Genomic DNA, 27,150 nt, shown 5'->3' with positions numbered 1-27,150 from the left:
TTCCAGGTGTGAAAATGTCGATTTGTATAGGCTAGAGATGCGAGAAAATTGTACTCTACTTTGATCCACTTTGTATGAATTTATTTTAGGATCAAAAAGCTAATGAAAGGGTTGAAATCCTGCTCGCACCCGTGCGCCCTTTTTATTTTTTCTACTCGCACAATCTATTTTTAGGCGCATATGCGAGTAAAATGCTCGCACTGTACAGCCCTGGTCAGTGTAGAAAGTCAATTGCGCCGGACGCAAGATAGGGCCCTAACAATCTCAGACAGTGATGTGAAGTTTTTTTTGTTACCCTTTAATAGTTTCTAGTGTTGAGATCCTGTGACGGCGGAGATCAAGCTCCGATTGGCACTCTCTGCTCCTCCTTCAGGTTTCACAGTCCTTGCATAGTTTCCATCCATGGGGGCAGGGTCCTCATGGAAAGCTGGAGAACCCCTCTTCCTCGCAACAACAAGGTCTGTTTATGACTACGCAGTAGTGAGTAAATTAGTCCTTCGGTTATGTTCAAATGTAGCTACTGTTAGTAGTCAGTAGCCAACTCTTTTTGTTCACTTACATTTTTATTGTAAAACGCACACAGACAGTCCATGCAGACAATGCTGCACTTTAAGGACGTTTTCGGGTGTCTGAAAAATAGTTGTCTTTTGATATTTTGTTTTGATGATGCTACTTCCTTTTATACCTTATTTGTGCTCATAATTATTTTCTTTCATCTTCGGAGCCTGCACTTGTTATTATGTTATTATATTGTAATGCTGCTGTTAAGAACGTTTTATATATTACTTATACATTACTGATGGTGCTGCTCTTTATATATTACTTAATTTATACATGTTCATATTTAATCCTCCCTTTAAGCCTCCCTGACCAGTTGAGTTTAGGGCACCCAAAAGCTTAGCAGTGGGTCTGTATGCACCGAAACTTTTTACAATGCAACAAAATATTTGAAGAGCATCAAGCTATTATGCACTGATAATATAACAGTATATGAATCAGTCATTTGTATTAGGTTAAACAAGGATTTCATAACGTTTTTCATTTAAGGACCACCCACAATTGGTCTGGCCCATCCACAACTGGAATCCTGGCGCCGTGCCTGGTGTGTGTTTATTCAAACAAATGTCTGCATTCTCCCATTAGTTCTTTTTTCTGTCTATCCACAAATAAAAAAAACAATAACTCTTATTGGTGTATTGATTATTCATGATGATACATGATGATTCAAGATGATATATCATATCATGATTTGGTATGCCTACTGTGTGTTCTTTCTGAATGAATAAAACTTTGATTAAATTCGTTAATTAAGCTTAACTAACCTTTGAAACGCCCCTGGACCCTATTTCAATCCGAGAGCTGCTGGGGCTTCATGAGGAAGTGGTTTGTTGTCTTTTCAGAACAATCAACTTTAGATTACAGTCCCTTTTTATTAATGTATATCCAATTGTGGAAATAAGAACAAAACTAATTTTGGACTTGTGTTTTAATGATTTCCATTATTTCATTTAATTCTATTCCTGAGTATAATGTGGGATATAAAGGATATCCAGAGGGGATCTTGACGTCCCTCTGAGGTGGAGCCTACTAGAGTTTGAAGAAGACTCCACATACAAGGGTTATTAAACAAGAATCTAACCATGATTAAGCATATTCAAGAAACATGTTTCTAGTAACTGGTAAATGGTTGATTGAAGCTTTCAGGAATAGGTCATTTTAATCACATTTAGATCAGATGGAAGCATTTGCATTTGTTTGGCTAGCCTTATTCTAAACCTTGATTAAAGAACAATTTGAAACAATCATCACCATTAAAATTATCGACTGTCTGATACATAACCAACTCAAAGTCAATTAACCACTACCAGAACACCAATTCTATGTGAATGAGGCCGTTAAAAAATAACCCCTTCACACAACGATAAGAAATACAGCATAGCGCTCTGTGGCCCTGTTTAAACAAGAGGAATACAACAGTTATTGAATCTAGGTTTAAACTTCATATATTTACTACAAGGGCACAACGCACAGTTTGAGCCTGTAGAGACGAAGGGGTTGTTTGCAAGAGATCTTCACCAGATTTGACATATGTGTTTTCAACATCATATTCAATATCATCTCAGAGAATTGGTGTCTTAGTTTACATTACTATGGATAATGTTGTGAATCATGTTTGATATAATTACACAGGCTAGTAATTGTAAAGAAAGTAGGTAAACATGGCAGTTATAGATATTTTAGATTAATTTGCATATTAACCTTCTAGTGGTGTTTAAAATGAATGTCTACATCACATATGCAACTATTCCCATCCCAAGACTGAGAAAAATTAAAAATCGGTTCACAAAGCCTGATGACATGCATAATTAATCTGCAAACCATTTGTTTTTACGATGGATGTGGTATACTGGAATTGTTAGTATGTGTGAAGTCGTGTTCAAAAAGGGTGAGATGGGCATATTCCATGTGAGTTTGCAGTGAACCTGTGAAACAGAAAGAAATCCTTCAGCATCTTGTCTTCAATGGAGGCCCTCCAGGGAATGACCCCGCTGAGGGGTGAGGCGGCCGGGGGCTGCTCATAGCCGAGGAGCTGGCGCGTGGATGACTCCCAGCTCCGCCCAAACTCCAGCCGGCTGTAGATGCATGGGTACTGGTGGTCGGCCCAGCGCACCCAGTCCACTGCTCGCTTCACCGCACGCCAGCGCTCGCCACATCTGCAACAACATTCTTATTGAGCCTTAGCCCGCACACACCAATAACACACCTTCTAATACGCATGTATGGAGTGTGTATGCTTCAACCAGGTTCCCCCGCGGACCCTGGCATCACTGCTCGGCTGGGAGTCGGCCAACCGATCTTCATGATGTTATGTGTTATTTTCCCTTTCATTTTTTTGAAGGTCCCATATTATACCACCAAGTGTGCGTGTGATTAGCCCGCATGTGATGTCACGAGAGGCAGATTTTCAAAACGGCTTGTAATGGCAATATCAGTCTCACACCTGGTGGTACAATATGGGACCTTTAAGATTCTTTCTATCCATCCGAGTATCTTTTCAGTTTGAAGTATTTACTTACCTCTCTATTCATTTGGGTGATGTACCTGGTAGCTGTATGAGCCCCTCGTTTTGTTTTGTTTGTATTGTTTATGCCCGTCTACTTATTTTGAACAATGTTGTTTTGAGGAAAATAAACTCAACCACAGAAACCGGCGATGGTGCTGGGGTCTGGGTGGACAGTAGTGGAGGGGCCTGTAGTGTTGGGGTGGACCAGAGGGGAGGGCCCTGTAGTGTTGGGGTGGACCAGAGGGGAGGGCCCTGTAGTGTTGGGGTGGACCGGTGTGGAGGGCCCTGTAGTGTTGGGGTGGACCGGTGTGGAGGGCCCTGTAGTGTTGGGGTGGACCGGTGTGGAGGGCCCTGTAGTGTTGGGGTGGACCGGTGTGGAGGGCCCTGTAGTGTCGGGGTGCTCGGTGAGGGCAGAGACCTGGCCTCCGGGGGCGTGTCCAGGCTGAACAGGTTCCTCAGCAGCCGCCCCTCAGCCACACCCTCCAGCCGCATCAACTGCAGCACCAGCAGGGACGCCAGCAGCCTCAGGATGTCCGCACGCGCCCGCACGCCTACACACGTGCGCACGCACACGCACACACACACACATCATCATCACAAGGGTAGGCTTCCAGCAAACAGCCGCAGCTTTCCTTAACCCAAGTCAAATGGGCCGCATTCTCTAGAGGACTGGCGGCTGCAGCTAGCCTGGTTTACCACTTCCTGCAGAATATTTGTTGTTGTTTAACGTACTCGCATTGTTTTTTCTTGGCTTTTAAAAGTAATCTTGATTCTATAGTAGTAGGCTATACAGTAACTAATTTAGTTTGGGCAGTGGCAGTGATTTGGGGGCTTGGGCTGGATGGGTAGGAGGAGGTTCTACTTGAAAACAATAGAATGGAATAAAAAAAGATTTTTTTTGTAAACCATGGACGTGAACTAGTTAAAGGTTGGGTATGGGAAACGCCAGCAGATTTTGAAAACACACAACTCCTTCAACGCTGACTCTGACTCCACCCATTCCAAGTACATGGACGCGCAATCATGCACGAGCGCGAACACAGATGCGTGAGAGCGAGCCAATAGCTAGTTAGCTAGCTCCAGTAGCTACCGCAGGATAACAACAAACAGAAGCTTGCTCTGGGACACAAGCTTTGAGTATGTGCACGAAGGGGTCACACGCGGGGAGCAGGGGAGGGGGAGTACAGTACGACCGTTTGATTGACATACTTACTGTCCAATGCCACTCGGTGGGTCTGTAAATCATTGGCTGGAGTTTTTCGAGCCCTGCCCGTTCCACAGATGATTGACTTGTTTAATTTTCATGTCAGTATTTCTAACTCAGTGGCTGTAAGTGGGTTATGATAAGGATTTCAAGTAATTTTGAAAAAATGGCTAAAAAAGAGAATTCCATACCCAACCTTTAATTTGAATCTATGTGAACTGAACTTTGAGCTAGCTCTTGTGAAGTGTGAACCCCCCCCCACACACACACACACACACACACACACACACACACACACACACACACACACACACACACACACACACACACACACACACACACACACACACACACACACACACACACACCTAGTGAGCAGATGCCCTTGCTCTTCAGGAATACGTTGGCAAATGATTTGATTTCCATCTTCAGGAGCACTCCCAGTGCAACAGAACACTCCCAGTAGCCCTCCTTGAACACAAAAATTCAACACATTGTGGTCAGACCAGAAAAATTGCACACAGAGTACAATCATACACAGTATCCAACTTTACCCACTATGTGGCGTGTCTAATCACGCTATACTAACGTCCAACAAAATGTCTGCCAAGTTCAGGTGGAAAGATATGATCATGATATATAGTTAAATTACAGAATACATATAAACAGAGGTACATCGATACACATACGTATGTAGCATTTCATTGGCAATAACAAGTAATGCCTGGAAGATACACCGGGTCCAAATGTACTTTAAGAATGATGTCCTGGTGGCACAATCTACTGGCCAATTGATTGAATATCTTACCCTGACATGTTACCTGTGAAAGTATCAAATCTATCCATCATTGGCTGATGGGAGGTGTTCATCCTGAAGACTTTATTTGTTTTTTCAAGGTTAATTAAACCCACACAAAAACTCTTTGTTTTTCTGATTTAGGTTATGGTCATGATCATAAATCTTTCTGTTTAAGGCCTACAGACGTTTCTTACATACTATTGATTGGTAATGGAAAAATGTAGACATGACTTCATTATGATGTGATAATAAAATAAATATTTAACCAAACCGCTCCCTGTGATTCTAGATTGGGGCGATCAATTATTTTTTAAGGTTCCATGAATCCAGCATTTTAACCTATTTTGACAGAGATTTATAGAATGAGTCAGGTCATAAGCAAAAGAACAGCCCTGTCTGACTAAGGGCGCACTCACACTAGGCCATCTGTAACATACTCAAGTATGTTTTTCCCCTAACTACTCTACTAGGCCATTTAAGTCTCCTTTGTTCATTATAGTTATATCATATATAAATATATGTTGGTTTAGCAAGTTGCATTACAATTAAGAAAATAGTAAATACTAAATCATTTGACCTGGAAATGAGCTAAATTTAATTCCATAATTTTCTTACTTTACAGACCTATAAATGTAGGAACCCGTTATCGTGATGTCAAACGTCATTCACCTTATTGATTTAGATGATGTACCAATTTGCTCATTTGTGATGAACAGCCTTCAGAGTCAGGAATGATGTAGATGTAGCATTAGTTAAATTAATAATTCTACTTCATTAAGAGTATGATTATGCTTTCCATAGGAAAAATATATATAATTACAAATCCTGGTAATTCTGTGGTGGTCCTAAAAAAAGAATTACTTACTGAACATTGCATTTGAAAGATGTTGGTCCACTTGGTGGTTGATTTTTCAGGCTCCATTCTGATTATCTCATCATTCACATCATTCTCAACACCTCTCGGAAGGAAGATTTCAAGATCTTCAATTGCCCTCCGCAGTCGACGCCTGCAAACCTCAGAAGACCCCCCCTGCCTAGATGAAGAGCCTTCTTTCATTGCGGCCTTTTCTCTAAGTTGAACCCCCCTTTTTGAGGGAGGGGCAGACAAATACTGGGGTTGTAGTCCAGGAGGTGCGTCACGCTGCAGGCTAAAGGGGCTGCTGAAGGGAACACCTGGAGGGAGATCATACATCATGGTCTGACCATGGTCTAATGAGGAGCTAGAGAAAGGTTGTGATGGGATAGGAGGAGGTGGACCACTCTGCCTGCCAACGGGGGTTTCAGAGAAGGGTTGTGATTGGGTAGGAGGAGGTGCACCTCTCTCCCTGCACAAGAGGGTTTCAGTCAAAGGTTTTGATTGGGTAGGAGGAGGTGCACCACTCACCCTGCATAAGAGGGTTTCAGTGAAAGGTTGTGATTGGGTAGGAGGAGGTGCACCACTCTGCCTACCAAAGGCAGTGTCAGAGAAAGGTTGCGATGGGATAGGAGGAGGTGGAGCACTCTGCATGCCATAGGCGAATCCAGATAAAGGTTGTGATGGGATAGGAGGAGTAGCACCACTCTGCCAGCCAAAGGGGGTTCCAGAGAAAGGTTGTGATGGGATAGGAGGAGTAGCACCACTCTGCCTGCCAAAGGGGGTTCCAGATAAAGGTTGTGATGGGATAGGAGGAGTAGCACCACTCTGCCAGCCAAAGAGGGTTCCAGAGAAAGGTTGGTATTGGTCAGGAGGAGGTGGAGCACTCTGCCAGCCAACGGGGGTTTCAGAGAAAGGTTGTGATTGGGTAGGAGGAGGTGCACCACTCTGCCTGCCAAAGCGGATTTCAGAGAAGGGTTGTGATTGGGTAGGAGGAGGTGCACCACTCTGCCTGCCAAAGGGGATTTCAGAGAAGGGTTGTGATTGGGTAGGAGGAGGTGCACCTCTCTCCCTGCATAAGAGGGTTTCAGTCAAAGGTTGTGATTGGGTAGGAGGAGGTGCACCACTCTGCCTACCAAAGGGTGTTTCAGAGAAAGGTTGCGATGGGATAGGAGGAGGTGGACCACTCTGCCTGCCATAGTCGGTTCCAGAGAAAGGTTGTGATGGGATAGGAGGAGGTGGACCACTCTGCCTGCCATAGTCGGTTCCAGAGAAAGGTTGTGATGGGATAGGAGGAGGTGGAGCACTCTGCCTGCCAAAGGGGGTTCTAGAGAAAAGTTGTGATTGGGTAGGAGGAGGTGCACCACTCATACTGCATAAGAGGGTTTCAGTGAAAGGTTGTGATTGGGTAGGAGGAGGTGCACCACTCTGCCCCCATAAGTTGGGGACAGTGCTGCCCCATCTCCTCCCCCTGCGTAAGACGGGGGGAGGAGATGGGGCAGCACGCTTACTGCATTTCACGTAAGAGCGAAGTGCAAATCTTTCAGTAGCAGGTGCAACAATAGCCTTGGCCCTGTGAAAGATGGGGGGAGGAGGGGCATCACTTCGAATGCAATCTGGTAAGTCAGAGGGAGCTGGTGGGAAGCGAGGGGCAGCACGCTGCTGGCTGAGTACATCAGACGATTGAAGAAAATAGAAGGAATCGTCAATATATTCTGCAGCGCTACAACACCCAAGCTCTTCATAATCCTCTCCGTCATCCAGTTCTGAAAGAGGGGCAGCACTTTGTATGCAAACTTTTAAGTCAGAGGGAGCTGGTGGGGGGGGAGGAGCAGGGGCAGCACTCTGCTGGAGGAGTGCAAGAGGCGAAGATGGAGGAGAATCGAAGGAATCGTCAATAGATTCTGTAGCGCAACAACCCACATACAATCCGTACCCCTCTTCCTCCTCTTCATCATCCTCTTCGTCAGCCTCCTCATAGTCCTCCTCTTCATTTTCCACCTCGTTCTTCTTCCTCCCCTCGGCCCCCTCTTCTTCCCCGCTCTCCTCGTCCATGATCCAACCCTTGTCCTCCTCTTCTCCCCACTCCTCCTCCGCCTCATCTGCCTCGTTCCAACCCATGTACGACAGGAAGTCTACATCTTCTTCTGCAATTATTTTAGAGATGTCTGTGAGCTCTGGCTCCTCTGGACGTTGTGGATCCTGGGGGAGACAAAAGGAGCAAGGATCATTAACATTATATCCATGGAACGATAGTGCATCTGCACCAACCCCAATCTCTGAAGTCTACGGGTAGACAAGGACACCGCAGCCATTGTATGAGGGTGGGACAAGTCCCACACCGTTATTTAAATGATAAGTTTAGACCCCCCCTAGCTTTGACCATGTTTTTAGAACGTTGAAAATGTGTGCATCGGCCTATTCACTTAATACTCTCTTTTCAGAGCGCTGTGTCAGTGCTCAAATCCATTATCAAATCCATTCCGCCTGCTTATTGAGAGAATGCCCAAATCATGAAGTTCAATACCACAAAAACCACGTTTACACTGCTATCTTGCACCCAGGTAGATTCTCTCTTAGCACAAACACTACAGATGAGAGCGCTGCTGATGTAAGTCATTGATATGAGATGCTGTTGATGTACAGTTGACCAAGCTCTTTGACCAGAGCAGCTTCGATATGCTTAATGAGTTAAAAAGGGTGGTAGTCTCTGGAAAGATGGAAAAAAAAACCCTGTGTAAACAAAGCCACCAAGATAACTGGCAAACAACATAACAACATAATAGCTTTGGTGATTCTTCACAGTAGTAGAAATGATTGGAAGATGATTGTAGTTTATTGGAGAATGCATAGGGGCACTTTGGCTACAGTAGCCCTCTCCACTTTACTCATTGATTTGATGACATGAAAGAAATTAATTGAACAGAAATTGCAAATGCATGCAAGCACAAAGATATCCTCATGTTTAAATCAACAATGCGTTGTCATTGTTAGAGATATTGTTAAAGATGGCTCTGAGTTAGTCATTGAATCAATTTCTTTACTTTTAGCTTTTAATATTTTCAGATATATGATCTGGGAAAATATTGGGGGCTCTTCTAATCTAAGACTTCCTTCGACAATCATTCAACTTGCCTTACACAAAACCACAGTGCTTAAGTACACTGCGTGCATTGCTTGCATTTGCAAAGGAGTGACGGGCTGTCTGCGTGTTTATAGTACCCTTTGTAGGTCCTTGTTGGTGTTTATAGTACCCTGTGCCGGTCCTTGTTTGTGTTTATAGTACCCTGTGTAGGTCCTTGTTGGTTTTATAGTACCTTGTGCCGGTCCCTGTTTGTGTTTATAGTACCCTGTATAGGTCCTTGTTTGTGTTTATAGTACGCTGTGTAGGTCCTTGTTTGTGTTTATAGTACCCTGTGTAGGTCCTTTCTTGTGTTTATAGTACCCGGTATAGGTCCTTGTTTGTGTTTATAGTACCCTGTGTAGGTCCTTGTTTGTGTTTATAGTACCCTATATAAGTCATTGTTTGTGTTTATAGTACCCTGTGTAGGTCCTTGTTTGTGTTTATAGTACCCGGTATAGGTCCTTGTTTGTGTTTATAGTACCCTGTGTAGGTCCTTGTTTGTGTTTATAGTACCCTGTGCCGGTCCTTGTTTGTGTGTTTATAGTACCCTGTGTAGGTCCTTGTTTGTGTGTTTATAGTACCCTGTGTAGGTCTTTGTTGGTGCGTTTAAAGTACAATGCGCAGCTCCTTGTTTTGTAGAATACGTTTTGGGTATTTTGTGGTATTTTGTCGATTGTGTGTATCATGGTTCTTGCACCATTTTTAAAGTCAAATTTAAGACATTTTAAGACCTTTTTAAGACCAACACATACATAAATGAAGACCCAAAAAATGTCAGAAAAATGATTTGATAGAAAAGGGAATTTATTGAGTCACTTATAAGACACATCAACCTAATTTTGAGTGTAGTGGTACTAGTAGTAGTTAGTGGTACTAGTAGCCGTAGTACTAGCAGTAGTATTAGTACTCTTGCAAAGTTATCTCGGAAGCACGCGGACACGACGATACACGAACACATGAACCCACCCGTGTTATCCATAAACACCCATGTCCCGTCTCTTAGCAACCGGACACGCTGGGGTTGATAAATTACCGGACTACTGTAACTACTACGGAGTGATAACAAAGACGTGATTCAGGCAATAAATCCACCGTCCTTGACAGCAGTCAAGTTTGGTGTGCGGAGTGGACCAATTGCGAACTACTGCAGCTGCTATAAGTTAAACACCAAAATAATCGGAATAAGTGTATACATGTCGATTATAGCGGACTACACCACCTCTTCTGCAGCCGAATAGAAATGATATTCCGAATAGATAATTGTATTCCGATTGAGGCGTATATATTATCCTTTTCTATTCCGATTGAGCTGTTCTTCCACATCTATCCGGATCAGATATGTCCATGTAAACGCAGCTGCCAGTGATCTCCACACACACACACACACACACACACACACACACACACACACACACACACACACACACACACACACACACACACACACACACACACACACACACACACACACACACACACACACACACAGGCTTTGACTCCGAACTTCGTTGTTCGAATATCAAAAAATAAATCAAAATTCAAACGAATATTAGGCATCCCTTAATATTCAAACCTGTTATGAGCAGGCCAAGAGGGAGAGACGTTGGAGAACCTGACGCAGTCTATTCATAATATTGTAATGACCACGGAAGAGGCAGTGAATGAAGTATTGATTAGACAGCGATTTATTAGAAACCTAATAAACCGTTGGAACACGCAGGACCGGTAACCATAGCAACGCCGGTAAACAAACCCCGCAAAGCCCAATCCCCAGTTCTTACTGAAGGAATTTAATGGTCAAAATATTATTAATAAATATTCTAATATATTCTAATATTAATAATCAAACAAACTTCGAATATGATTTTTGGGCAAAAGTCAAAGCCCTAACACACACACACAATTTAATTAATTTACTGTTTGGAAACTTACAATGATCCAGCATGAACTGTGATCCATAGTACCGCCATATATGGATATCCATCTGTTTGCTTTTAGTGGTTTTGTTCATTCTCTCGTCGAACATGAGGACGTACTGTTTATCGTTTACACTGCGTGCCAGCTCTCTTTTTATGAAAGATGCGATGCCGTATTTGGCAAGATAAGCCAAGATAGTCCCGCTAGCTGCTGCGGAGTATCGGATATGTTTCTGCGACCTCATGTGGGACTCAAGAGCTTTTGCTCCCATGGTCCCTAGTATGAATGACTTTCGGCATAAACGACACCTTGCCACGTAGTCACCTGCCTTATCCAACCACCCCGAAACTTATCCTCCTCAAACCATTTCTCATTGAATTTGCACCATCCCATCCTGAAAGTAGCGCAAGTTGGCCTAATGATGTCAACTGTCACTAGCTAAAAGTAGCGCCAGCTAGGGCTGGGATAAACGATTATTTTTTAAACGATTAATCTAGCGATTATTTTTTCGATGCATCGATTAATCTAACGATTCATTTTTTCAGTCCGATTCGATTTCGATTCGATTCGATTCTCGATTATCTCCCCATTAATTGACTAATAGCAATTTATACATGTTGATTTACATATCTGAATTCCTTAACATTTCAATACATGTTTATTGCCTTTAAATTCCAAAATAAAAGTGCAAAGTAATGCATTCTTAGAATTCTACGGTGCTCAGTCATCTGCAGCTGCTACCGGGTGACGCCTCTTCAGGTGCTGGTGAATTGCCGTGGTGCTAGAATGGAAAGTCATCTCCATTTTGCAAAGACGACATATCACGGAATCGTTTCATTTCACATTAAAGAATTCCCATACTTTAGAGGAACGAGTGCGTGGCGCCTTGCACTTATGAAAGTCTGAGGAGCCACTCGCGTTGCAACTACGCTCCGGCGCCGGCCATCTTTTTTTTCTTTTTTTCTTTTTTTTTTTTTTTAAATCGACGCGCATTTTTCGCGTCAACGTAATTTATGCGTCGACGTCGTCGATTACGTCGACGCGTCGTCCCAGCCCTAGCGCCAGCCAGTTAGCCGACTGATGACTGATGTCAACGTTAACGTAATGTAAAACTCCTGAAAATGCCGTAATTAAAAGACACACTATGTGATTTGTTGTTTACGACAATTTTCCCTATAGTCTTAAAAAACCCTTTGCAAAATGTAATACCTAGAGAAAATTTACAGTAAATTAAAGACAATTTATGGCATTGATTTCACACAAAAAAAAGTAAGACTTTTTAAGACTTTTTAAGGACCCGCGGGAACCATGTGTATGTTTTATGTAGTATGTGTTATGTGGGTGTGGGACTGCAGCACATAGACTCAGGTATCTTACAAAAGAGTTGCTTAACCTCAATGAGAGTGCCTCTATAAATAAAGGTTGGTTACAGTGGTTGGAGTAGTCTGCTTGAGCAGCAGTATGTGTATAGTTACCCTCTTTTCGATGGCCACAAAGCTGGTGAACTGGGACAGAATGGAGAACTCTTTGCTCAGCTCAACGATGAACGACTTAAGCTCCGCCTTCTTGCCCTGGAAAAGCAACAATAAAATAAAGCTAAACAAACCCTCCACAGGATAATATTCATGCCATCTGTACGCATGCATGCCACACACACGCACACAGCACTACAATACATGTAGTAGTTTGATTGACAAAGCAACAAAGTGCCTATAGACGTACTATTTATATGCAGTCTACACACACACCAACACCCACACAAACCCACAGCCACCCACCCAACCACACCAACAGCCACACACACACACACCCACACCTCGTGCTCAGCTTGACCGATGGACAGCGTTCCGTTCTCATAGTCTCTGATGACCGCTCTCGCCGTCAGTTGGTGGAGGAACTGTAAAAGCAAACACACAGACGATGCCATGACTATATGAATTGATATATTTATATATGTATGCTTATGTAACATTGACACAAGGTTGGTGCACATTGGTTATTTTCACAACCATCTACAGTCTCACAATTTCCTTTATCTTTTCTTTGCCAAGACAAATCTGATTGGCCAATACACATTGAAGATAAAAAAAATAAAAAATAAACATTATTATTTTTAGGATAAACTTAAATTGTCAAGAGATACATTGTTGACGTTGCTCTTCCAATAAAGTGAGTAATGGCAAAACCGGTTGTCATTTTTATTTTGAGGCAGAAGGGGATGTTGTCGGCAGCTTCTGAATGTAACTAATAAAGTAACTTTTAATCTAATTTAGTTACTTTTAAAATCAAGTAATCAGTCAAGTAACTAAGTAAATTTTTAAAGGAATAATCAGCATCAGTAATCAGATTACTTTTTAACTTTTTTACACTGCTCATAATTTATGAGATAAGGATAGGATCCGGGCTGAGGATCTAAATAGCCTTTTGAAAAAAGCAAGCACACATTTCCTACTTATTTCCTTCCTTGAATGACTTTCCTACTTTGAGAGATTAACATGTCATTAAGTGGCATAAAAAATAAGCCTGTCAAATCGCCAGCAACCAAATAATTGTTTCACGTTCACAGTCCAAACCAGTAGATGGAGGTATACATTTAGACGTGATTTGCCTGAACTAACTTCGTTCACTGAACCGACACAGAAATGAACAGAAGAGACTGAATGCAATGAGCTTCCGTAGGCAAGTCATTCAAAGTAGGAAATAATAAATAGGAAGTGTGTGCTTGCTTTTATTGAAAGGCTGTTTAGATCCTCAGCATGGATCCTATCCTTGTCTCATAATAGCTTCTGTACTATTCAGCTCCATGATGTGCAATTATTTTATTAACTTGGGAAAAAGACAATAGATGGAAAAGACCTTTACCCTGGGAAAACCCTGCTGTATACATTAGGGTTGAGGTTAATATGTAACACACAAGCGCACTGTGTGTGTTTGTGTCCGTCTGGGTGTCTGTGAGCATCGTACCGTGCCCCGGGTCTTCTGCAGCTCGCTGGTGGAAACCATGGTGACCACCTCCATCCCACTCAGGTTCCCATGGAGAAGGGCCTGTCCCACAGAGGAGACAGGTTAATTTCACAGACAGACAGACAGACAGACAGACAGACTGACAGACAGAGAAAGCTGACGTGTTGCCATGGCCACCTGTGTGCAGTGCGGGACAAAGCCATACACCAGCGTGTGGTGGTCGTTGAAGAGGGAGTGGATCTGCTGGGGGGCCTGGACAGGGGGGGGCGCTGTGGGGTTGAACTGCTGCCACTTTACAGACACCGAGCTGCAGCCCGGGGAGCCCATGCGCTTCACCTGAGACACCACCTAGACACACACACACACACACACACACACACACACACACGCACACACACACAAACACACAAACATAAACGTATGTGCATGAAAACTAACACACATACACATACTCACACCATTTTGTATCTAAACAAACATTTACAATTAATGTATTGTAGCGAGTTTAAGAGGAAATAGCTAAATTGCTTCCATCACAACACATGTTCTTCATCGCCATCTGATGTCCGTATGGGTCATATGCTATTGTTTGGCTTGGCGTCATTCAATTATGTTTGCCAAAAGCTTTTTGTTGAGCTCCTTCCTGAGTTTCGAGAGGTAAGAACCACCACACTATTATCATTAACTTAAGGCTCACCTTTTCTTTCCAGTTGTGTTCGGTTTTCGTGTCAAACATTTCATAGGCTCCGCCCCCTGCTTGTGCAAGGGTTCTCAACATGTGCTGATTGGCTGTTGAGCTGAGATGACACACAAACACAAACACACACACACACACACACTCAAACATTTCTAAATGTGACAACACATCTTAGAGATATATTGTTGTTGACCATGAATTTTGGGTCGGCTTAGCTCAGGAGCTGGAGTGGGTTGACTCGCAACCGGAAGGTGGCTAGCTTCCACCTAGCTGAATGTCAAGGCGTCCCTGAGAAAGACACCTCACCTTACCTGCTTCTGATCAGCTGGCTGGGCCGCCTTTCATGGTAAGTAAGACGCTCTGGATGGAAGCGTCTGCTAAATGCCCTAAATCAGGGGTGTCAATCGTACGGCCCGCGGGCCGGATCAGGCCCGCTAACGGGTTTAATCCGGCCCGCGAGATGATTTTGTGAAGTACAGTATTGTAAAAAAAATATATAATAATTTAAAAAAAAAAAAAATGATTTTTTTTTTAATAAAAATCCTTCCTAGCATTACATGAATTGCATTGACTGGCACTGATTAATTTGTTGTACATTGAACTACTGGACAATTGTGTGTAACTGGAAGTCGCTTTGGAATGTAACGTAAAATGATCTGCTATTTTTCAATGAAGGAAACTGCTGTTCTTAATGTGTCCACTAGAAGTCGCAATAGCAATTATGTTAAGCAAGCAAACTTTATACCGGGGCTGAGCAGGGAGCAAGTATAAACAGGTAGTGCAGCTAGCCCGGAGCTACCTTGTCGTTTTGCCTTATACTTTCAACATTATGCGCTTTGGCACTCTCATTGCCCCAAAATGTCTCTGTCAAAAAGATGAAAAGTGGACACAGAGTGCAGTGTTTTCTAAGAAAAATGGTCATCGTCCTTTTTATTCACGGAAGTAAATGGGAAACCTGTGTTTGGTGTGCTCACAGCATGTTTAATTTTACATAATTATGCCATATTTTTACCGGTCCGGCCCACTTGGGAATAGATTATCCTCCATGTGGCCCCTGAGCTAAAATGAGTTTGACACCCCTGCCCTAAATGTAAGGTCAATGTAAATCTATCCTATATCAGATCTGTTTTAGCAATACAAAAAGGTAACACCACACCACAACGCTCCTCGCTATGGAACTCCAGCTGCCTTACTTCCAGGGACTTTGCCACCAAAACGGGTAAAAAACAAATATCACCACTCCGTTGATATATCAGGAGTTTCTTTTAATAAGCCCAGAGGGGGTGTAGGTGGGCTGACCTGAGGCCACAGGTGAAGAGGCGGGTGTGTTGGTTGTTGTCCCGGAGCAGCTGGAGGCAGAGGCCGGGGTTTTGGATGTGGCCGTCTGACAGCAGCAGCAGGTTCCTGGGCCCAGGTGAGGGAGGCAGCAGGCTGAGAGCCCTAAGGGGCCGCCACAGCTCAGTGCTGCCCCCTGTTGGTGGCGTAGCCTGTGACAAGATGGTACTGTTGTTCTAAAATGTAAACTGAGCGGGCTGCATGATATTGGATTTTGATTGTGGAGGTTTTGTAGCGGATACATCTGCATAGATCTGTTTGGGACCCCTCTTGTGTGGTGCAACACTGGCAAAGGCATCCAAAGTGTTTTGCTTTTGCTTTGCTTGGCATTCAGATATGGCTTTGCACTCGTTATACAGAGCTTTGAGGTGGGGAATTAAATGGGAAAATAAATTAGTCGTGTTGCCTTTTTTGGGGGCAACAATTTCAAGGCCTTCTCGACAAAGTACTTGTTTTTGGTCAACGTTGTCTTTTCTGTCACCAAAATAATTCCATTCAACTGACTTTGTTCGATACAGAGTTAAATCTTCTTTTTGCAGGCTCATTTTAAAGTTTTGTTCTACGACTAGCGGGGGCTGTCTAGGACTGCTTTGGTTGTCTTGCTGTGCATAAAGAGCCTGCATGTCCTTCCCTAGCAACAAACTGTATCCAAGAAACCTTTACTCTTAAAGACTTCTCATATAGATTAAAGAACCCTTAACTCTTAAAGGGATACTTCACCGATTCAGAACCGGCGTTCAATCATTATAAAATTGTTATTGTAATATATGAATGAGGGGGGCGGGAGCTCACAAACGAGGTGTAAACACAATGTCTGCCATGTTTCTTCACCTATTAGCTCGAGGACTAGACCGTCACAAACCTCAGACCACGGCGGAAGCAAATTTGCAATGGGAAACAGCCGAAGTGGATTTTGAAAATCTATTGCTGGTTTCTGACATTCAGGGCTATTTTTATGAGCCAGAATACAGCCAGGAAGAATTGAGACAAATAGAGGAGGAGGCTGCTGTGGCTGTAGCTGAACAAGCCTTGCTTGTTGCCGAGGACGAGGAGCCGGAGCGCACCGGAGTGCGCTAGAGTGAACTGGTGGTGTACCTGTTTGCTCTGTTCGCCTATGGACACTAACACGGAGTCCCTGTGCTGCAGCGAATTTCAGTGATGCCAGTTTCTTCTAGAATAAATGGCTGAATCTGGTGAGGATGGGGCCATGTGTGTAACCTCTCACCCAGGCTTTACGCCTCATCTGAACAGTTGGGTATTGGATACATGTTTCCGGACCCAGAAATTGAACTGGAAACGCCAGCCAAAGCCCGCCGGGAGAAACAGACGTCTGAGCATAGAGTAAGTGTTTGTTTTTTTAACACAATGGCTACAATAGTTTTGAGTCCCGGGGAACGTGACAATGTAGTTATCCGAAAGTAGCCGATGTTATTGGCAGAGCATAGGCTACGTAACGTTAGCTTGAAGCCTTGCTAATGTTGTTCTCTTTCTTTCTTAGACAGTATCGGCTTCCTGTGTTGTCCAGTAATTTACAAATGATGCGTTTGAAAATAGGAGAGCAGAAGTCTAGTCTAACTAGTCACCGTATCACAGGGATATGTTTACAGAAAGTTTGCTTGCGCTACTACTCGCGCTAGTATAATGGGTCCTTCCTCTTCTAAACGGAAACAGGCGGGCGGTGCAGCGGGCGCAATGCAATGTGGTAGTTGAAGGATTTCTTACTCTGAGAGAACACTTTCTGCCTTTTCTCGGGCTAGGATGAACCGATTATTTATTTTTTTGCACATTTATAATACATAGAACTATTTACTTCATATAACCTTCATATCTCCACCGGCGAAGTATCCCTTTAAAGACTTCTCTAGGAGATTAAAGAACCCTTCAATCTTAAGGATTTCTCTTGGAGATTAAAGAAACCTTAACTCTCAAAAGACTTATCTTGTAGATTAGTCATGGAAGATGAGAACCGTACAAGGGTATTTATAAAATATATATATATATTAAGGATGGGCGTGAGGAATCGATTACTCGAGTACTCCTCGTTACAAATGAACTCGGTTGGTGGGACAGGCAAACTCGAGTTTGCATATACACACACAAACAACGTTTTCTGAAGCAAATGTATAAATTTTCTGTCGGCGCCACTAACGCATGCCGTTGGCACAAAGCAAATGAAATGTATCCATTTCTGTGGTGTGGCGCGTTCCGTGCCGTGTGCAGGCACGCCAGAATTCAAAAAGTTAAGAGATGGCGGTTAAAGCAAAGCAAAGCGAAGAATTGAAATACTTTATAGAAATAGGAGATCATAAGGTGAAATGTAAAATATGCCAAGCGAAATCGAGCTACAAGAAAGTACTATGCGGCAACATATGCTCCTGAAACACAACGGTGAGTTCGGGAAAGCAGACCTGCAGCAACCAAGTGTGTCGGCTATTTTAACCGCCGCAAGACGCAGCTCTAATCCCGGCCGTGTAGAGAAGATCACAACGCTGAGTATTTCCATAGTCCATTTGCTGCCGTTTTATTTGCAGCTTTAAATTATTTGCAATGGTTAGGCTACTTGTTTTTGTTTTTTTTAAACTGTTGCAGGCCTTGGTTCGACGTGATTTAAATTGTGAGACGCATATTTATTTTTGTAAGGAAAATGTGTTTTGAACGTTTGCAAAAATAAATAATGAATACTCTGATAACTCAGACTGTTTTGATGGAGAATAAGCATTACATGTTTGGTTGGTAATATTGCCGTTCATCATCAAGCCTATTCCTGCTGCAGATGCGTCACATTCTAAAAATAGATTTGATTAAACGAGTACTCGATTGATCCTCGAGGAATTCCTTCGATCACTCGAGTTTGGAATTTACCAATCGTGCCCATCCCTAATATATATATATATATATATATATATGTATATATGTATAATTTTATATCGCGCATGCGCGTATCACGATTTCGATACGAAAACAATATATCATGCAGCCCTTCTTTTTACCTGCAAGCTTATTTCCCAGCCACACATAGCATGGCTCTTTGAAACAAAGAATGAACATTATTACATATATCCTACATATTATGCATAGTTATACATTATGCATTTGTTTGTAAACAAAGAATTTGACAAAGCAATGAATAAAACATGCAATGGCGATGGAGGGATAGCTCCATCGGTTGTCCCTCCCTTTCTCTGGCCTCTCTCAGTGGCTATTCTGAGGCAGTGATTGGCAGCCTGAACTCAGAGCGTATTCTGAGGCAGTGATTGGCTGCCTGAACTCAGAGGCTATTCTGAGGCAGTGATTGGCTGCATGAACTCAGAGGCAATGATTGGCTGTCTGAACTCAGAGGCTATTCTGATGCAGTGATTGGCTGCCTGAGCTCAGAGGCTATTCTGAGGCAGTGATTGGCTGCCTGAACTCAGAGGCTATTCTGAGGCAGTGATTGGCTGCCTGAACTCAGAGCGTATTCTGAGGCAGTGATTGGCTGCCTGAACTCAGAGGCTATTCTGAGGCGGTGATTGGATGCCTGAACTCAGAGCGTATTCTGAGGCAGTGATTGGCTGCCTGATCTCAGAGCGTATTCTGAGGCAGTGATTGGCTGCCTGAACTCAGAGGCAATTCTGAAGCAGTGATTGGCTGCCTGAACTCAGAGGCTATTCTGAGGCAGTGATTGGCTGCCTGAACTCAGAGGGTATTCTGAGGCATTGATTGGCTGTAAACTCACCAGGATAAACTTCCTGGCTGGTTGGAGGACGTGGCTGAGCGGCTTGGCAGAGATGAAGAGCTCAGTTTGTTCTGATGAAGGTCAAATAAAAGGTTAACTCCAACTCAAAACAATAATTGTAATCCCAAACTACCAATCAATGAGAATTGCTAAACTTCGGATCAGATAGTATGGACCACACCTGTCCCGAAGAACACCACGTTGACCCTGGTGCTGGGCGGCAGAGCCTTCAGAACCTCCAGGGCGATCCTTCTGGCGTTCACCGCCCCGTCCTCCACCATGGACTCAGAGGCATCCAGCAGGAGCACCACCTCGTCCACACCCCCAACCCCCACCGGGAAGTCTGGGTAGAACACCAGCATGCAGGCCTGGCAGAGAGGGAGAGAGACAGAGAGAGATGGAGAGAGACAGAGAGACAGAGAGACAGAGAGACAGAGGCAGAGAGAGAGAGAGACAGAGACAGAGACAGAGACAGAGAGACAGAGAGAGATGGAGAGAGACACAGAGAGTGGGAGGGAGACACAGAGAGAGGGAGGGAGACAGAGAGAGAGAGGGAGAGAGAGAGACAGGTAAACAGACAGAAAGACAGGAAAACAAACAGACAGAAAGACAAGTAACCATCACTCACCTGACTGTCCTTGTCGGGATGATTCTCCACCCACATCCTGGGGAGGTGGAGTTTAGAAAGAGTGATTGACAGCTGGAAGCCGTCAGCCCCCACCACCTCACCTGGGAGCACGTTAACTACCGCCTTACAGGCTGTTGTCTACACACACACGCACACACACACACAGACACCCGTCAGATGTAACAGTGCTCTGAAAGTGCATGAGGAAGTGTCAGGAGTACAAAGGCCCAACAGAGGTGAGTTTAGGCCATACCCTCCTGAGCAGAGTGACCCTACCTTGATCTGAACTCTGTGAGTGCTGCACTGCAGCCTCAGGATCTCATAGGGCATCTCTACGGACATCTGCAGGCTAAACTCACTACACACACACACACACACACACACACACACACACACACACACACACACACACACACACACACACACACACACACACACACACACACACACACACACACACACACACACACGATTAGGTGTGCGATAGTGGGAGTAACCAGAGTATGTTGAGGTTATCAGTGCTATTTAAACTATTGGTCCACCCTGTCTTGAGTCTCAACTCACCGGGAACTGGCGGCATCATTAGTCACACATGTCTTTTCCACACTGGCCTGGAGAGATACACATTACACACAGATACATTACACACAGACACTTTGCACACAGACACATTACAAACAGATACAATACACACAGACATTTTGCACAAAGACATATTACAGATCTACACATGACACACAGAAACAGTACACATTATGCACAAAGATATGCAAATAACATACATATATTATATATAAAATACAGACAGATAAAAATAATTCATGGTTATAGCATGGCTTACATTCATTCAATTTAATTAAATTTGGAGAGAGGCCGCGGTTCAGAAATGCATCTTCAGACAAATGCATCCAAAATTAAATTTGGCATGGGTATACTATATCTCTGCTGTCTTTGGACTTATTTCTATATTGATCACCATATAGTCCTACAGTCACCTGGTATATGTGTGCCACGTTTGCAGCTTTTTATCACCTCCAGCAGTTTATGTGTAGGTCTTTGGTCGTGTTGTAGCCAATGCATTAAGTCTAAATGGTCTGACCATATGGGTTGCGACTTGTGAATAGAAAGTTGTTCATCATAAGGAATAGGGCTGTCACTTTTTATTCGAAGTTCGAATATTCGTTCGAAGGTGGGGTGAAAAGTTCGAATTCGAAGTGTAATTCTCCATTCGAACTGTAAAAATGCGCTATAAAGAAGAGAGCGGCGAGTGGCTTCTCCTCAATAAAGCGGCCCTCCTGGATCCCCGCTTCTCCCGGTTAGTCCACCTTTCCCCTGCACAGAAACATCTCGTGACTGAAAGCCTCTCACACGAGCTCACTGAAACGGAGACCGACACTGATCGCACACGACAGGGAGAAAAGTCCGCTGGGCGCGATGGGCAGCCTGTTTGGGGACTTATACAGCACGGCTGACACAAGCAGCTGCAACGGTAACGGAGAGCTGCGAGACTACTTGTAATTTTCTTTCCGTAAGGAATAAAAAGAGCAGCATGCCGTGTTGGAGGTCGGCCTCACAGATTGTTCGTTTATATAGGCTGTGTGTGCCATGGACGACATGCGCTCCGCATATCGCGCTCCGAGCAGTTATTGTTAATGTGTAAAAGACAGCCGCACTTGTGTGTCGGAGCTTCCTCTTGTTGTGTTTACAAATGTGTTATCAAAGATGTGTTTTTATCCTGTGCTGTTATGAATTCAGTAGGTATACGTGAGGTATACGAGAGCAACATAAAAAATCAAGACTGTTGTCGTGTTCTATGGGGGGGGGGGGGGGGGGGTCGAATGTATTCGAATTAATTATGGACATTCGAAATTCGTTCGAATTTCATTTTTGGAAAAAGTGACAGCCCTAATAAGGAATGTTGCATGTGTAGCAAGTTTCATGCATATTGCACTTTCCTAGTGGTAAAAAAAATCCCAAAGTCTTGGAAAGGAAGACTCTTCAGCATCCCAAGCTAAAGAAAAAATGACGACGCACATGGAAAACCGCATGGAGACAGTGCGTCCGAAGCTTGGCGAGCGGAGGGTCCATACTGTACTCCAGGCCCCTAGATGGCTCTGCACCACATACAGAGGGAGTAGCATTCATACTTTCCAAAGAAGCACAGAGGGCCCTTATTAGCTGGGAACCCATCAACTCAAGGATCATCACAGCCAGATTCCATACTACACACAAGAAAATAAACCTCCAGGTAGTACAATGCTACGCCCCCACGAACGATGCAGCCAATGAAACCAAGGATATCTTTTACAACCAACTATACCACATACTCCAGGCCAAGAAAGAAGGACATAATAATCCTGATGGGAGACATGAATGCCAAGATAGGAGGAAACAACAATGACTATGAACTGGTAATGGGAAGACATGGATTAGGATCCATCAACGAAAATGGAGAAAGATTTGCAGCGGCTTGTGCAGACAACAACTTGGTCATCGGTGGGTCCATTTTCCCACACAAGGACATCCATAAAGCGACTTGGGTTTCTGCTGACCACAGAAAATCAGATTGACCACATCTGCATTAGCCAAAGGTTTAGGCATTCATTGCTGGATGTCAGAGTTAGAAGAGGAGCTAATGCTGGATCTGACCATCACTTGGTTACAGCAAGGATCCAGCTGAAACTGAAACGCATGACAAGGAAGTCAAATTCAATGTACAACAATTTCAGGATATAGGCACATCTGAACTCTACCAAGTCACATTACACAACCGGTTCCAAGCACTACAATTACTACAACAGCAGGTAGCAGAAACCCCAAGATCACTGGAGGATACGTCGAAAGGTCTGAAAAGCATTTGGAAAGAGACATGCGAAGAAGTCGTAGGGAGAAGGAAAAAAAAACATCAAACCCTGGCTATCCACCGAAACGATCGTGAAAATGAGCAAGAGAAGGGGGAAGGAAGAGGTACTAAACAGAAGTTCAAACAAACTCAAGTACACATTAAAAACTCACAGGGGAACACTCCTCAGAACCAAGGAAGACCAACTAAAGAGGTGGACGGATAAACTGCAACCCCCCCCAGCAAGACTGAAAGCAAGAAGGCCATCACGGCCCTGAGAGGAGGCAAGGCAGAGGGGCCGGATGAGATACCAGCCGAAGCCCTCACGGCAGACATCGAAACCTCCACCAACATGCTTCACCATCTCATGCAAATCATCTGGGAAGAAGAAAATGTCCCCGCCAGATTGGAGAGATGGCAACATTATAAAGATTCCAAAGAAAGGGGACCTCAGGGAGCGTAAAAACTACAGAGGAATAATGCTGCTTTCAACACCAGGGAAGGTGCTCAACCGCATTATACTCGAGAGACTCCAGAAGGCGGTGGATAAGAAACTGAGGGGAAAACCAGGCCGGCTTCAGGCATCATCGAACAATCCATCGAATGGAACTCTCCTGTCTTAGTATTTAATATACTTTGAAAAAGCTTTTGACAGTGTGGAATCGGGAGATGCTGTGGAAATTGATGGGGCACTATGGCATCCCACCAAAGTTCAGCATCATCAAGAATACTCACCAAGGGATGAAATGTCAAGTTCCCAAAGAAGGATGCGTATCAGAGGCCTTTGAGGTCCTGACTGGATGAAACAGGTAACCAACAACAGCCGAACCGGCATACAGTGGAGCCTGACCGAACAGCTAGAGGATCTGGATTTTGCTGATGATTTGGCACTACTTGCACACACCCACCAACAGAAGCAGGAGAAATCACACAGACTAGAGATAACTGCTGCTTCGCTCTGGCTCAAAATCAACTCATCAAAAACCAAAGTAATGCGAATCAACAACAAGAATAACCATGGATAAAAACCAGCTAGAGGGTGTAATCAGTTTCACATACCTTGAGTCAGTGTAATTAATATAGAAGGAGGATCAGAGGAGGATGCCAAAGCCAGAATTGGGAAAGCAAGGACAACATTTAACATCTTAAATAAATCTGGAAAACAAAAAACACATCACTCAAGACCAAACTAAAAATCTTCAACTCAAATGTCAAATCCACTCTAATTTACGGATCCGAAACCTGGAGGACAACCACCAACATACTCAACAAACTACAGACATTCAGCAACCGCTGTCTACGATGCCTTGTGGGAATCTACTGGCCCAAAACCATCTCAAATGCCAACCTTTGTGAACTCACCAAACAAGAACCAATAGAGACCCAAATCAGGAGGAGAAAATAGAAATGGATAGGCCATACACTCAGAAGAAAAAATCAATCAATTACAAAGCAGGCCCTAACATGGAACCCGCAAGGAAAGAGAAAGAGGGGAAGACATAGAGCCAACTGGAGAAGAACCACAGAGCAGAAGATGAAGACGAAAGGGCTGACATGGCAACAACTGGATCGGAAGGCACAAGACCGAAAAGGAAGGAGGGGTTCCATCGATGGCCTATGTTCCCTAGGGAACTTAAAGGCCTAACTAACTAACTAACTTTGATTCTCATTTTACGAGTTCTACAATCCTGCCATATTTTAAAACTTTTGAGCCGAAAAATTCAGGAATAAAATAATAATACTAACGATTACAATAGGGTTCCTACGTTTTTGTTTGGACCCCTAATAACTCTACTTACAAACTTGCATACATGCACGCACCCACGCACACAAACGCACAACCATTCCCGTACACAAGCACACATACATCAAGTGTTCCTGTCCTCTCTCTTTACCTGCGTGGTCTGGTTGAGTGCCGCACTCTGTTGCCATGGCGCCACGCTACCAGGAAGTGAGAAGAGGACACAGCCGTCCCTGACGATGAGCTCGGAGACGAAGGTGACCTTGATGAGGACGGTGGCCCCAGGGGGCAGGTTCCCCACGCTGATGGTGAACACGTCCTGGGGATGACATCACCAACATCAGAGAGCAGAGCATTGAGGGGCTGTTTGTTGTTGGTGATCATGTGATTCCCTGTGTGGGGTCCTGACTTGCTTCTGGATTAGACTGGACCTGGAATGGATTTGTTTGTCTGGGGAATTAGTTGCACATTTTCACAACAACGTCATAACGTGCCACTTTGGATGATCAATCCAAAACCAAATAATTGTAGACTTCAGATCAACTGTGTTCTTCTTCATAAGTTTACTATTAAGTTTGAGTAAATAGTTCAATGAAAGCCTTCCTCTTGCTCTCTACCCCCACCCTGTGGCTCCCTGAGGCCAACACGCCCCGCTTAAAGTCTGTGCAGAGCTTCTCCTTCCTGTCTGAAGAGAGATCCCCTTGAGCTGCTCTAGTGATCCACTAATAAAAGGTCATCAGGTCTCATCATGTCCTCTGGGCCGCAGGGCAGGCAGGGTTGGTGTGATGGGGTGCGGTTGCTGTGCGTTACCGGGGCGTCCTGGTCCATGAGGTAGGCTCCGTCTCCTTGCTGTATGGCTTGCTTGTACTCCTTCCGGGCCTGCTCTTTCTCCTTCACCTGGGATTGAAACATTCACAAAACACCACAACATAGCCACTTTAATTCTGTTTTAAGAAATACCAACCAATAATACTTAAATGTACTTACTAAAATATAGTAAGTACATTTAACGCACCGCATTTAACGTACAGCAACGGTAACGGCGTCGTAACAACGGAAACAGTAATTAGTAAGATAGCCTCGTTACTGAAAAAATAACAGCGCTATTACAAACACTGCAGATCAGACAGAGATGCTGTAGATACTAGATGGATGGATAAACAGATAGATACAGTACTTTATTAATCTCAGAGGCAGACTGCAGACTTAAACATGAGCACAAGGGCACAAAAGTTACATACGTAACCCTTGTTCTATTTCATTCCCAGAGGCAGTGCTTAACACTGGATGACTATTACCAACGTAGTCACGAGGAATCCTGTACCCACCTATTAGGAAGGGCCTGAGGGTGCCTGAAAAACAGCTGCAGCCACTGCGTGGTGAGCAGCAACATTGACCCTGTAAAACCGGGCAAAGGTGCACGCTGAAGTCCAGGAGGCCGCTGCACAAATCTCACTTGGAGGCACTCCTCGTAGTGCTGCCCAGGAGGTGGAGACACTCCTGGTGGAATGGCCTCTGATGTTAAGAGGCAAAGGCAGTCCTCTGGACTTGTATGCCTCCTCAATTACCTCCACCACTCACTTGGAAAGCCTCTGTCTGGACAGCGCTTGCCCCTTCCTCAGGCCCCCGTAGCAGACAAGCAGGCCATCAAACTGGCGAAAACCAGCAGTTGCCTGTATGTAACATCTCAAGGCTTCCACCGGGCAGAGTAGTTCTGCTGAACTAGCTTCCTCATCCGGTGGGTGTGGCCATAAGCTGCAGCGTATGCACTGTTCACTCACTGACAACGCATGAAGCTCACTCACACGCTTGGCTGACGCGATCGCTAGAAGAAAGGCAACCTTTGCAGACAGTGGCGCCTGATCCAGGTGCTCAAACGGGGAGAGACGGAGGGCTCCAAGTACCAGAGGTAGGTCCCATGAGGGAACCTTGACAGCCCCTGGGGGGTTCCTCCGCTGGGCTCCTTTAAGAAATCGGGTCACCAAAGAATGAGACCCCACCCTCTGGCTATCAACCTTAATGTGCCTGGATGAAATTGCAGCCACATAGACCCTTAAAGTGGAAGCAGATAGCTTCCTTCCCAGTAAGGACTGCAAAAAACATTGTCACTGTGGAACACTCCGGTACCTCTTTCTGAGCCTCACACCACTTTGCAAATATCTTCCACCTGTTAGCATAAAGTGCCCTGGTGGAGGGAGCTCTTGAGTCTATGATGGTTTGAACTACCTCCTGGTCACATTCCATTATAAGTGGATCAGGCCCCTCAA

At 44.2% G+C, this 27,150-nt stretch overlaps 1 protein-coding gene across 4 annotated transcripts in view; it reads right to left on the bottom strand.

The window, feature by feature from the left end:
• Positions 1 to 1,666: 1,666 nt before the first annotated feature.
• parp4 (poly (ADP-ribose) polymerase family, member 4) overlaps positions 1,667 to 27,150 on the bottom strand; it is a 42,874-nt gene continuing 17,390 nt past the window's right edge. The window contains exons 17-33 of one of the 4 annotated variants that reach the window (XM_060040600.1): positions 25,694 to 25,780; positions 25,038 to 25,202; positions 20,865 to 20,911; positions 20,577 to 20,658; positions 20,301 to 20,438; positions 19,854 to 20,040; positions 19,673 to 19,743; positions 15,922 to 16,109; positions 14,623 to 14,722; positions 14,103 to 14,273; positions 13,926 to 14,006; positions 12,778 to 12,858; positions 12,437 to 12,532; positions 5,933 to 8,122; positions 4,637 to 4,739; positions 3,483 to 3,615; positions 1,667 to 2,714 (exon numbers count right to left, since the gene is read on the bottom strand). In XM_060040600.1, the coding sequence (XP_059896583.1) occupies positions 2,438 to 2,714; positions 3,483 to 3,615; positions 4,637 to 4,739; positions 5,933 to 8,122; positions 12,437 to 12,532; positions 12,778 to 12,858; positions 13,926 to 14,006; positions 14,103 to 14,273; positions 14,623 to 14,722; positions 15,922 to 16,109; positions 19,673 to 19,743; positions 19,854 to 20,040; positions 20,301 to 20,438; positions 20,577 to 20,658; positions 20,865 to 20,911; positions 25,038 to 25,202; positions 25,694 to 25,780 (4,197 nt within the window). In that variant the 3' untranslated portion in view covers positions 1,667 to 2,437. The other 3 variants (XM_060040601.1, XM_060040602.1, XM_060040599.1) reach the window with 3 other exon arrangements.

Source organism: Gadus macrocephalus, chromosome 20 (genome assembly GCF_031168955.1).
Source record: "Gadus macrocephalus chromosome 20, ASM3116895v1".
Classification (NCBI taxonomy): Eukaryota; Metazoa; Chordata; class Actinopteri; order Gadiformes; family Gadidae; genus Gadus; species Gadus macrocephalus.
This window is presented reverse-complemented; position numbering and strand designations above follow the sequence as displayed.